At 41.0% G+C, this 13,067-nt stretch overlaps 3 protein-coding genes across 4 annotated transcripts; 2 read left to right on the top strand and 1 right to left on the bottom strand.

Moving 5' to 3' along the window:
* Nucleotides 1-1,186: 1,186 nt before the first annotated feature.
* Nucleotides 1,187-5,614, top strand: LOC115631218. The gene is made up of 4 exons (XM_030527924.1): nucleotides 1,187-1,193; nucleotides 2,274-2,585; nucleotides 3,843-4,262; nucleotides 4,326-5,614. Exons 1-4 carry the CDS (start codon nucleotides 1,187-1,189, stop codon nucleotides 5,612-5,614), a joined length of 2,028 nt encoding a protein of 675 aa, XP_030383784.1.
* A 635-nt stretch (nucleotides 5,615-6,249) lies between these two features.
* On the bottom strand, nucleotides 6,250-8,803 carry LOC115631511 (lactosylceramide 4-alpha-galactosyltransferase). Its single transcript, XM_030528276.1, has 3 exons — nucleotides 8,523-8,803; nucleotides 7,902-8,466; nucleotides 6,250-7,845 (listed from the first exon to the last, which is right to left on the bottom strand). Exons 2-3 carry the CDS (start codon nucleotides 8,450-8,452, stop codon nucleotides 7,263-7,265), a joined length of 1,134 nt encoding a protein of 377 aa, XP_030384136.1. The 5' UTR covers nucleotides 8,453-8,466; nucleotides 8,523-8,803; the 3' UTR covers nucleotides 6,250-7,262.
* A 505-nt stretch (nucleotides 8,804-9,308) lies between these two features.
* On the top strand, nucleotides 9,309-13,040 carry LOC115631022 (pre-mRNA-processing factor 40 homolog A). 2 transcript variants are annotated; one of them, XM_030527637.1, is made up of 7 exons: nucleotides 9,309-9,489; nucleotides 9,554-9,943; nucleotides 10,020-10,252; nucleotides 10,312-11,369; nucleotides 11,437-11,802; nucleotides 11,876-11,965; nucleotides 12,219-13,040. In XM_030527637.1, exons 2-7 carry the CDS (start codon nucleotides 9,606-9,608, stop codon nucleotides 12,501-12,503), a joined length of 2,370 nt encoding a protein of 789 aa, XP_030383497.1. In that variant the 5' UTR covers nucleotides 9,309-9,489; nucleotides 9,554-9,605; the 3' UTR covers nucleotides 12,504-13,040. The 2 variants fall into 2 exon arrangements, with proteins under 2 accessions (XP_030383497.1, XP_030383496.1); XM_030527636.1 differs by having other exon boundaries at nucleotides 9,309-9,943.
* The last annotated feature ends 27 nt before the right edge of the window (nucleotides 13,041-13,067 follow it).

Here is a 13,067-nt window from a genome sequence, read left to right on the forward strand (position 1 = left end):
ATAAAAAAAATAGTCCAATTTGGTAACGTAAATTCTATGTTGTTTGTTTCTTATTTATAAATTTGTTTTGAAATTCGGCCAATTCTGCATTCATTGCTCTAACCAGTCTTAAGAATCATTAATTAGCAAAGAACCAACCAAAAATACAACTTTCGAGAAAATTAGACATTCGTTAAAAGAAACTAGCTTTAGTGACTGTAGCAATTCAAATATTTCTGGTTATTATAGTTTCTGAATGCAATTAGTTTTACCCTTAAGGTAAATTTAAATGTCAGGGTACATAGTTTAATAAAGTATGAGAAAAAGTTGGTACATAAAAAAGAAAGAAAGCAAATCTGATTCCTTAAACCAAATATGTTTATTAATAAATCTGATAGAGTATTGCAAAAGGTTGGTAATGGTTGGTTCATACAAAAAATTAAAACAAAACTGACTCTTTAAACCGAATTGTTTGGTTAATAAATCAATAGCATTAAAAATGGAAAATAATCTTTTTAATTTATGGTACATATTTCAAAATTCATACCATTCATTACCCCGTAACATATGCAGTGGAGTTTTTCCTGAATTTAAAACCCATCTATTATTTGCTTTGAAACATTGCAAGGCGCAAAATCGCTTTAAAACTAAAACTGAAAAGTATTCCATAGACCAAAACTGGGAACAAATCTAGGGTTAAATGTGAGCTAACAGCTTAACCGTTGTTCTACTGTCGCCTATTTACCTCCCACTTCTGGTAGCTAAACGCATTTACACTTCTTGTCTTTGGTTGTTGCTGCTGCTGCTGTTGCTGCAGCAGACAGCTTTCTACGCTTTGCTGAATGCTGCTGTTCGCAGTTGTGGTTCTTGTTGTTATTGTTCGTTGTGGTTGTTATTGCTGCCTGGCCAAACGAAAATTACCACAAAGCTGTTTAACCTGATTTTCTTTGCCGATTTGCGCTGCCCGTATCACATTCATTCACAAGAAGCATTCACATGCCTGTGAATGGCAATGATGTTGATAATGACGATGATCGCGCCGACGATGATGATGATGATGATGATGCAGCAGAAATAATGCACCCAAAAGAGCAACCCAATTTCCGTTAATTCGCGTATTGTCCGCTTCTTTTGGATCAGGCATGTTGCTTTTATTGTTGCTGTGCGGCAAGGTGTGAACATGTGAGTTAATTTACTGCCATTAAATATGCAAGGTTTGTGGCATCCTGATAAGCGATCCAGAGCAGAGCGTGTGAAAAGAATGAGGAGAGCAGACCATTTAAAGGTCAGCTGCACACTGCAGCAGCGAGCCCACTAACATACTTATGTTAATTAACATGCCGCTGTAAGTAGCAGACCGCAAGCATTTTGTAATAATTAGCATACAATTATGAAGAAATTAGAGCAGAGCTTATGTTATGAATGTATTGTAATTTCAGCTTAGCTTTCAGCCAATTCTGTACATAAATATACTTATATAGTTTATTCGAGAATTACTTTCAAGAGTTTGTGTGCAAATCCTTGTCATGTCTGACCATAGCTTTAGACTCCAATGCATGATTGTGTTGGCCCAGTTGTGAGTGTGGCCAAAAAGTGTGTAGAAGGGTAGAAGAAAAGAAGTGGAGCAACATTGCCAAACGAGCACACAACGAAAATAACAACAAAATTTAAAACTCGCGCCGCAAATAAATAATCACAGATTAGAGACAGCGACGACAATAACAGTACAACTAGCAAAGCAAAGCAGGCAAGACCAACAAGATCGCTCACACACACACAGACGCACACACACATGCTCGCAACAGCATCCAAGTAGCACTGGCAACTGGCCGCCACGGCAGACAGGCGCGCATTTTTCATTCAACAGCCCAACGAAACGCACGCAAACGCTAAAAAGCAGTTAAAAACTTGAACGGACATTTTGCCAGAAAGGAGCGCGGCAGTTAGTGTGTGTGTGTGTGTGCTTGGTGTGTGAGTGTATATATGTGTATGTGTGTTTGTGTGCGTGTGTATGCACATGGCATGGTTGGAAGCCATAAAAATGCTGTCGCACAACACAAACCCCAAAGCCATCAAGTGCAATAAAACCGCGAGCTTATTACGAATACAGCGACATCCAAGTCCCAGTCGGACTCGTACTCGAACTCAAAGTCGGACTTGTGGTGCGGCGAAAAAGAAAGTTATTGTTGCTTTTGGTGCCTCCTCGGCCAGTTGTTCTTGTTGTTCTTGCCATTGGTGTTGTTTTGGCTGCTGGAACCTGCAGCTGCTACTCCTCGTCATTTGCATATTGACAGCGCACCTCGCACAGCTGACTGCGGCAGCGCCATCGACTGAAACGGCAGCCTGGCCACCCATGCATCATTATGATATTTGGAGCGCCGATTTGAAAGCGTTGACAAGCGATACGGAAGTTGCTCAGCGAGCAGAGACAGCATCTGTCTCAGAGCTAAATGAGCCGTTCGAAACTAACGATGATGACTTGCTTTTAAACAATCTGAACGATCTACAGGAGAATGAATACAGCGCCAAGTTGGCCCAAAGCATTGGCTGGCAGAATCAAACGACCATACCAACCATGAGCAGCAGAAGTACTAGGCGTGGTAAAGGTAAAATCGATTACTTTACAGAATTTGAGAAACCAAAACTCATTTATCAGGATTTAGTCAGCACATAAAACAATATGAAAAACTTGTATTGAATTATAGATAGATTCTTTCAGTTAGTTAGAAACCCTGACAGTAACAACTTTGAATATCGCGAGAATTAATAATATCACAAATAAAAATTGATTCCATGGCGATCATGTCGCAAAAAACTAACCTATAGTTTCACCAATTGGCTTTTCAATAATAATGGACAGATAGTGGTCATACGCATTAATATCTAAAGTAATATTGAAATTAACAGTATACGATATTGTTCAGAATAATCAAAAATAGGTTCAGTTTGAAATCGAAATAGTTTTAATATCCACTAATTTACTATGAAAATATCATAATATTTTTGAATATCAATTTGGTAGAAGTATTACTTTAAAGAAGAGCGCGTAAAAAACATAGGTCGCCTTTTTCAAATTGATTGCTAACCATGGATAAGGTAGATTTATATTTTATTTGTTATTTTCTAAATGTTGCTTCGATAAAGTACATCGTATGAGAAACGAAAAATTATACACATATATTTTATGTATGTATATGATTAATCAGCTTTTGCTGCTGGGTATGAACAGCTTGGAGAGCAGTGTTTTTAGTTGAATAATGTTATTGCTTAAAATGGCAAATTTTTGCTTAAAATAGCCAGGGAGAAGAGCTCCAAAAACCGTATTCTATTAACGTGAAATTGAAGTATAGCATGTATTGCTTTTGATTATTTTGTGGAATAATAGCGCGCCCTCCTCTGCGATTCTCATACCAAGTACCTAAGTGATGGCACAACAATTTATTTTTAAAATTAATTAATTGGATTCAGTGAAATAATTGTGGAAATGAAATATATTTATGAAGAAAATGCACAACATTATTTTGTTTGGGATTAGAATGTTGTAATAAAAGTTTGGCAAACTCCTTCTGTTAGTGGTTATACACCCTTTGCGTGAAGGCGGCTTAATCGATCAACAAATTGTTTTTAATTTTTTAAATTGCTGCAAATAGTCTTCATATATGTACAGAATATCTATCTCAATGTCTGGACACCCTACTTTAGCGATTCCACTTTTTTATGCGTACAGTATTATTTATTTATTAGAAAAAGAGAGGCCTTCAGTTAAACTATCAATGATCAGAAGGTGAAGGGGCCCACTGTACAAAATACTATAGATTTTCTGACAAATCCCAAGTGGGCTACAAAAATTTGTTTCTTAGCAGTGATCCACTTGTTTCCGGTTCCCGTGGATGGCGAGTGTTTGTCCGACGATGGGCGTCGTCTGGGCAACTGTTTCAACGCCTACGAGTGCAGACAGAAAGGCGGCACGGCAAAAGGTGAATGCGCGATGGGCTTTGGTGTCTGCTGCGTGTTTGTTGCCAATTGCAACGAGACCATTACCAACAACATAACGTACATTGTGTCGCCAAACTTTCCCAGCTTCATGCCCAGCAACTTCACCGGCTGCAGCCTGAAGGTGAAAATGATGAGTGAGGACATAAGCCAGTTGCGGATAGACTTTTATCACTTCTCGCTGGGTCAGCCAAATCGACGGACGGGCGTATGCGATGGTGATGTCTTCAATATTAGCGGTGGACCCAGCGGATCGTTTTCGCTGTGTGGCCAAAATAGTGGACAACATTGTAAGTTGTACTCAATGGACATTTTGTTTACATTGTTTAATTGCCATTCTGGTTTGCTTACAGTGTACTATGATGTTGGGAGTCGTGCCCTGCCGCGTCAATCACAGCTTTATGGCAGTCTTCGCCCTCTCAGCTATGCACAACTATATGGAAATCTAACCAATGGCAATAGCAGCGCGGCGGATCAGTTAATCGACATAAATCTAAACTTTTCGAATCGCTTTTTGCCGATACGCCTATGGGAGATACGTGTGGCGCAGATCCCCTTCAGCCAGCGAGCGCCGGCTGGATGTCTTCAATATCACACCGGTGTGGAGGGTATTATGCAAACGTTTAATTTTGCCGACAACGGACGGCATCTGGCCAATCAACATTATCGCATCTGTGTGCGCCAGGAGACGGATATGTGTTCTATAATGTATCAGCCGTGCGACGAGCAATCATTCCGCATAGGCGGAGGCGGTGCAGTGAGAATGGGTGCAGCTGCAAGTCCAACTGCTGGCGCAATTATGAATGGCGGAGGACAAGGGGGCGCGGCTGCTGGCGGACCAAATGGTATGCCTGCCATGAATGGAGTCGTCAATAGCGACATGGCCACTACACCTGCTTCTGTGCAGGCTGACGATGCAGCAAGCACTACAGGAACCACTATGTCCACAAGCACCATCCAGTTGACAAGCGACAGCAGCTCCTCTGCCTCCACTGCGATGCCAACAATGGCAAGCTCCGATGCCAGTAGTAGCAGCAGCAGCGCAACGACAATGAACGTTACCACAGCGGCACCACAACGATCCAGCACCGTGGCTGCCATGGAGGAGGAAAGCAGTACAGCAGCATCCACTACCGATACGCCTTCATCCTCACCAGTAAACGACGATGTGGAGGGCTCCGGCGATGATGGAAATGATGGTGGGTTTAATCTATTTGGCGGAGCGTCTCCCACAACAGCTGCTCCACCGGGCGTCTCACGACGTCCGCGCCCAGTCGGCGGTGCAGGTGGTGGCAGTGGAGGATTCGATTTGCTAGGCTTTCTGCGCAGTGCCTTTGACTTGCGGCTACGACATCGGCGCCGCCGTCAGTCCCGGCAGTTCTTTAGCACCTGCAGAGATCGCATTACCATGCCGTGCATAATCGAGGATTTCATTGGTACGGGCCTGGGACCATTGCCTGGCTGCGAACCCGTGCATTGTGGCGCACAGTTTTGCTCCTCAGGTGTATGGCCCTGTCGCATCGAGTCAACCGTCACGCCCTTTTACATAGGCGTTCATTTTGGTAACGATGCCGAGGGCAAGGGCAGTCCAGAGGACAATATTGGCGCTTGTCTACGTTACGCGCAAGTCCAGTGCATGTGAAGTGCTCTGGTATCATCTTTATTTCGTTTTAGGAAATGCCCAAACTAGATTTATTGGAGGAATGTCAGTCAGTGTGTGCTTATATGATTAAATTATGGATGGTATCAGTGGTATTCCCACATCTGTTATTGATGTGCAATAGATTTGGCCGAACAGTTTACAGGTCACTCTCTTTGAAATAAAAAGATTGCTTTTTATAATATATTATCAATGTGGCTGTTCCCCCGGATTGGCTTTGTTAACTTAAAGCGCTTGCTCTCGAAATCCGTGGCATTTGTCCACTTTTTACTTGTCGTGCCACAATATTCAAAATCATCTAACCACCAACTCTTTCGAACACTGTGTACAGGGGCTTGTCAACAGTCTTTATAGTTTCAATTTGATCCGATCCAGCAGGAAACTGTCGTTTTATCTCACATTTATTGTCACACGAAATGAAAGACTTAATGGCAATTAAACGGATATAAAAACCGGCAAACAATTTAATTCCTGTTACCTAGACTGGCTGGATAAATCCACAATATTTATTTATTGAATATGTATTTATTGAATAAAACACAACTGAATGTCGAATTGATTTCTTTTATTTTTTCTCATACAGTATGTAAATGGATACATATTGCCTGTTATTTGTAAAAGATTTACATCGCTAGAAAAACAACCTAGTCTAAGGATGTAGTAAAACATTACATATCGTATAGGCAACAAAAATTACATATAATTCTACATTATTTGTGTTTATTATATAACCGATACAGTGGGATCTATAATTATTTTCATCGCTTTTCTGGCCATTTGAGCCCGGGATTCGTGATTTAAAGTTCGATTTTGTACCGACAGTTTCAACTGTCATGTGAGTTTCTTAAAAATACTTACGTACTAAATCTGCGCAAATAATTGTGCGTATACTTTTTTTTTTTTTTTATCAAAGCCTTTTACATTTACAATTTGGAATGCAATACTAGACTAAAGTACAAGCTACCAAAAGAGAATGTGCCTACAGATAGCCAAGCCGAATATTTTAAATTGTTATTAAAAAGTAGAAGAACTGTACTCTTTTGGCTTATTTGAATGTGTTCATTCATTCAACCAATTGTAACAAATGTGCCTTAAAATCCAATTTAGCAAAGTCCAGTTCTACGGTGGATTACAGACAATTTGGTACATGGCCAAGATATAAGAAAAAGGCACTCACGTAAGTCATTTTTACGTATAAAATTTCATAAGAAATCGAAAGTGGACTCTTTAGTATAAATAATAAAAAAAAAGTTTAAAAATTTCTTGTTGAGTATTACGCAGTTAAATAAAAAACTAAAAAAGCAAATTTTTACCTCTCCTAATAATAAAGTACACAACAAATAAAAACTGCACGAAGTATTTAAGAACGAATGAACGGACCTTCTTTAAAGCAATGACTAATGACAATTGTTCGTGGACTTTGCTTGCGAGGGCACAAAAGGTGAAATTTAATAGCAGGCGGCACAATATTGTTTTTAATACTAAAATGATATCTTTGGTTTAAATTAAAAATTTACAAAATATATATAAATATAAATATAAATCAATATGTTTGTAGATGAAAAGATTTGCAGAACTGCGAGATAAGGAGAGATTCATCCGAAGGTCGTTTTCGACGCTTTTTTAGAGTCTAGAAGTACTCACCAGTTGCCGCAAAAACTTTGGGACAATTTTGTTCCGCATATTTGGCATAGGCTGCTTTTGAGCCCACCTTAATGAGGAGGTCTTTGGAGTGTTTATTCCACACATGCGCCACATATGAGTCCTTGGTGCGTGCCATTGTTTGATCCAAGTATGTTGGTTCAAAGAAAACACGCCACTCCCTCCAGGGCACAGCATAGAACGCATTTCGCTCGAACACCTTGAAGCCAAGGCAACGCTTATGATCCTCGACCATTAAAGATATGACCTTGGTGCCACAAATTTTCTCGGCCACACGAGTGATAACACCTGGACCATTGTTTCCCCAATCGCTGCCATCGAAATGCTTTTGAAAATTGCGTAAACAAAGATCTGCAATTTCATGACCAAAGCCATCAGGTGCGAGATTCATAACGCCAGCAGCCAAGCTAGTGGTTGACTCAGCGCCCGTGTAGTTCGGTGGAACATCTTCCATGCTGCGCAGCACTACAACATCCATGTCCAGATAGAGACCCCCGAAGCGATAAAGCGTTAAGTAGCGCAGAAAATCGGATATGTGCGAGATCACATAACTGAGAAAATTTATGGATAAGTTTCGATTCGTCCTTCTTGACCTTTAGCTACTCACCTTGAGCGAAACAGTTGGCCATCTTTGACCCACTCATCGATGGGCGTGCCTGCCGCATAGCTCCAGAGATTCACTCGGCGTATATTTACATTTTTATAGCTAAGAATAGCGTCTATTAGAGGCATTACGCTGTGATTTTTCCACACCAAGTATGTTGGGCTCGCAAAGAGAACAAACACTTGGAAATTGGGATTGTGCAGGGCAGCTGACTCAATTGCGCACGCCTGTCTCGGCGTCAACTTTAATTTTCCCATCTGCCACTTGCCCTTCTCAAGCTCCAGCTGATGGCAACTGGTCTCATGGAAAAATATGCTTTTACCAGGTGTCGGCATTGGCTCTGTAAGCAGAATATCTCCCAGGCTCTCCGCCTCACCTTCATTCTCACTATGAGGTTGCGCGTCTAGCTCCATGAAACACATTTTCAGATCCGTGCGCTGATAATATGTAATGGTTAATCCACAAATGAGCATGACGATGAGGGTCAGGAACATCAATCGCAAGCGACCATTGTGCAGAGACCGTGCAAACAATAGGGACAACCGCAGCAACATAATTGAGCTTTTGACTGCGTAAATGGCAATAAAATTAAACTTTATCAATTGATTAGTATTATGAACTTACCACGTGATTAATGAGGCAAGAGCATTGAGTACTTTTTATTTAAAATTGTGCTCTTCCAAGGGCTTGTAATTTATGATTGCCAAATGCAACAACAACAAAACAAGTTGAGCACGGCGATACGGGGTTCACGAAGGGTGCCGTTTGTTTACATCTATTCGAAGCGAACTAAATACACAGATTAAGCTCATTGCTGCATCATACGACAATTTGCAAGACTATTGTCCATTAACAACGACATTTTAAGTATTTCCCCAATCAAGCAGTCTGTGTAGTCATTTTTAAAATTAATTATTTATTCTGTATGAGCAACTTGATTGCTGCAAATACATGTTTTAGCCCCGTATCAATGCGTTGCATTGGTTCTTGTGTGTGAACGAGTCGAGCGAAGCAGCCCTGGTATAAATCAAGTTAATCATAGGGCGGTTCAGGTATTAAAACTGTTCAATTCAAAAGTGCTTACAAAAGGCAAATTTTAATTAAGTATGTTTTAAGCAATTTAAATTGAAATAAAACACTAATAGCAAATCAATTTATCATTTAAAGCATCGCAGCTTTAAAAAAAAGATGTATCACGTGGATAATGGCACTGTACCTGTTACTTTTGTTAATTTATCACAGCTGTGACTTCTTTGCCTTTTTGGCGCAAGTTCAAACTGCGAAACAAAATATAATATTTCTGTTTCTATTTTGTTCCGTTGTACTTTTGTTCAAAAATTATTTAAAGAGTTTTCCTAAACGCATAATAAATATAAATGAAGTGATTTATTAAAAACAAAAAAGTTCTTCAAATAGAATTAAAATCCACGATTTTGTTCACGAGTCACTAGTGGTTAAATGAACCATTTTTATAAATGAACCTAGAAAGGTGTCTGTGAATGCCAAATCGGAGAAGTGGAAGAGAAAATTGTAAAGTTTTCGCTTAAAATCGCACAGAAGCATCGAGTTGGCTGATACACTGCATCGACCGGTACTCGTACCAACGTTTAATCAATAAATATATAGCAAAATAGTGAAATGAATGTTCCTCCTAGCGCCGCTGGAAATGCGACAGCGGGCTACCCGCCGGCAATTGTGCCCCCGCAAATGCAATTCAACGTGCCGCCGCCGTTTGCACATGGACACGCACCACCACCACCCGAATTGGCGGTTGCTTTTGGTGGTATTCCCCCATCCACTGAATGGACGGAGCACAAGGCGCCGGATGGACGACCATATTACTACAATCAAAATACAAAGCAAAGTTCGTGGGAAAAACCCGAAGCATTAATGACGCCCGCCGAGCTGCTGCACAATCAGTGTCCATGGAAGGAATATCGCTCGGATACGGGCAAGGTATATTATCATAATGTAACCACCAAGGAAACATGCTGGGAGCCACCACCAGAGTATGTGGATATGAAGGCAAAGGCCAAGGCAGAGGAGTAAGTTCATACAGTTTAAGAAATGAAGCTTAATCGGATATTAATGAGACAATCATGTTTTTTTTTTATTTTTCAGAGCTGCTGCAGCTGCGAAAGCTGTGGCCGCTATGACCTCATCTAGCTTAGCGGGTATGGTGCCCCATGCAGCTTTAGCCAATATCCTACCCGCCGCGCTGCCTGCAGCCCCTAGAATAGCCACACCTGAAATACACTCGCCTCTGACGCCGAGCAGCAATGAAAATTCATCCTCAGCGCTGGATCAAGCCATGGCTGCAACGTTAGCCGCTATTGAGGTACCGCAACAAAATTGTAAGAAAACTTGGATAACATGTTTTGGGCCATTATTCACTCCTTTTTTTTATTGGTAGCTAAAAAAGAAGACAACAAATCGCCAGATGCCGGATCAATTGTATTTAAAGATAAACGCGAGGCTATCGAAGCCTTCAAAGATCTGCTGCGCGAACGGAATGTGCCATCGAATGCCAACTGGGACCAATGCGTTAAAATCATATCGAAAGATCCACGCTACACAGCGTTTAAGAACCTCAATGAGCGGAAACAAACATTTAATGCATACAAAACACAAAAGCTCAAGGATGAGCGCGAAGAGTCGCGTCTTCGTGCCAAGAAAGCCAAGGAGGATTTGGAGCAATTTCTCATGTCCAGCGATAAGATGAACTCCCAAATGAAATATTTTCGTTGCGAGGAGGTATTTGCGACTAATCGAATTTGGACTACTGTCCCAGAGCAGGATCGACGTGACATTTACGAGGATTGTATATTTAATTTGGCCAAACGGGAAAAAGAGGAAGCGCGTATTTTGAAAAAACGAAATATGAAAGTGCTAGGTGAACTTTTGGAGTCAATGACATCCATTATGCATGGTACAACTTGGTCTGAGGCGCAGGTTATGCTCCTCGATAATGCCGCCTTCAAAAACGATGTTACCCTGCTGGGTATGGACAAGGAGGATGCGTTAATTGTATTCGAAGAACACATACGAACTCTTGAAAAGGAAGAGGAGGAGGAACGAGAGCGTGAAAAGAAGCGACTAAAGCGGCAACAACGCAAAAATCGCGATTCCTTCTTGGCTCTGCTTGACTCGCTGCATGAAGAAGGCAAGCTCACTTCCATGTCCTTGTGGGTGGAACTGTACCCAATTATATCTGCTGATTTGCGTTTCTCAGCCATGCTTGGACAAAATGGCTCGACGCCACTGGATCTGTTCAAGTTCTACGTAGAAAATCTGAAGGCACGTTTTCACGACGAAAAGAAAATTATACGCGAGATTCTCAAAGAGAAGCAGTTTGTGGTTCAGGCCAAAACTTCCTTCGAGGACTTTGCGACGGTTGTGTGTGAAGATAAACGCTCTGCTAGCCTGGATGCGGGCAACGTAAAGCTGACGTACAATTCATTGCTGGAGAAGGTAAGTACATAATTGCGAGCAGTACCAAAAGTAAATTCATTTTAAACCCACTTAAAATCTTCGACAGGCGGAAGCCATTGAGAAGGAGCGCATGAAAGAGGAGGTGCGACGACTGCGCAAACTAGAAAATGAAATCAAAAACGAATGGCTTGAGGCGAACGTTTCCGTCAGCGAACCTTACGAGAGCGCCAAAAAACTGGTGGAACACTTGGAGGCATTCGCATTATATGAAAAAGAAATCGGCGTCGAGAAGATCTGGGAAGACTTTATAAAGGAGAGTGAGGATGCTTGTAGCCATCACCACTCGCGGTCGCGTAAATCCAAAAAGAATAAAAAACATAAAAAGCGTCTTCGCTCCTGCTCCAGATCAGACATTGAAAATGAGCTTGTAGAAGTTGAAAAAGCAAAACGTCGCCGTTCCAAATCACGATCGGTGCGTACAACTAACTTTCTAATACTTAACAAGTAATTTTTAAACAATTATTTTTACTATCTCCATTCCGCAGCAATCATTGAGCTCTATTGGCAGCATTGAAAGCGAAAAACTGCTCAAGAAGAAAAAGAAACGCAAAAATAAATTACGTTCCCCACGTGCTGTAAGAATCCACATGCTAAACATTATACAAATCCAAATTCCAGAATCAGAGTAGGGCGAAATATCCTCTCTGGCTTGACTGCGAAAAAGAAAGAAAAACATTTGCTGAAATGTTTGCGCACTTTTTCCCATTCAATAAATATTCGTACCCTAATGAATAATCTAAAATCGGATTCCTGAATTTGGCTTCGTATAAATGTAAATGGATATAATCATCATTATCATTTACATCTTATCATTCCCTCTCATTATAGTCCTCCTGTGAATCGGAACTTGGAAATAATACGCCCAGCGCTGCACTCCTGCAAACTGATTCCAACTCCCACTCACCAGCCAAAAAGAAGAAAAAGGAGAAGCGTGCAAAGAAGGATAAAGAAGGCAAACGGCATCGGCACAATCGGTCAACTACGCCGCTCAGTCCCACTCAATCGCTAGAATCGCCCGTTTCGCGAAATGAGGAGCTGGCTCTAAGCGACGCTGAGCTCGAATCGAAACGGGCCGCGCTTTTGGCGCAGCTTAACGAACAACTGGATGAATGACAAGCAAGCGCAAAATCGCAGCAGTTAGCATTAGTCAGCTGTAGTCAATATCGTAAGCAAGCAGTATCCTCTAGTATTCGTCAATCAGACAGCATCAGCAGCAGAGCCGTCACCCACAAACACTGGCAAACAAAGTAAGCGGTATTCCATGATTACTTGGTTTGCTTTCCAAGCACATTTTTAGCGAAGTAGAACCTGATCAGGGGAACTATGTGAATTATTACCGCATGTTTTTGTTTATTTAAGTCCCATGTCTGTTTTAACGTTTTATTAGTAGGCGCACTTCAACTGTTTTGGACTACAGCACTGAGAAAACCTTGCACACACACAAAACAAATACGCCCAACACCATACAGCAAGAACTGTAAGTTTTAAATGAGCTAAGTTTATATGTAACATTTTTAAGATTATCAGCTAACAACTAAATAATGGTAAAGACTTTGCGTCTATGAAAAATTTCGTTGTATTTTTTATGGTGAATCTTCATATTTAAAGGAATGAGACATTACAATCATCTAGTAGCTTGAATATATTTGCAGAAGTCTAAAAAATGATGGGAACACG

This window comes from Scaptodrosophila lebanonensis, unplaced genomic scaffold, assembly GCF_003285725.1.
Source record: "Scaptodrosophila lebanonensis strain 11010-0011.00,11010-0021.00 unplaced genomic scaffold, SlebRS2 tig00001412-arrow-pilon, whole genome shotgun sequence".
NCBI classification, from domain to species: Eukaryota; Metazoa; Arthropoda; class Insecta; order Diptera; family Drosophilidae; genus Scaptodrosophila; species Scaptodrosophila lebanonensis.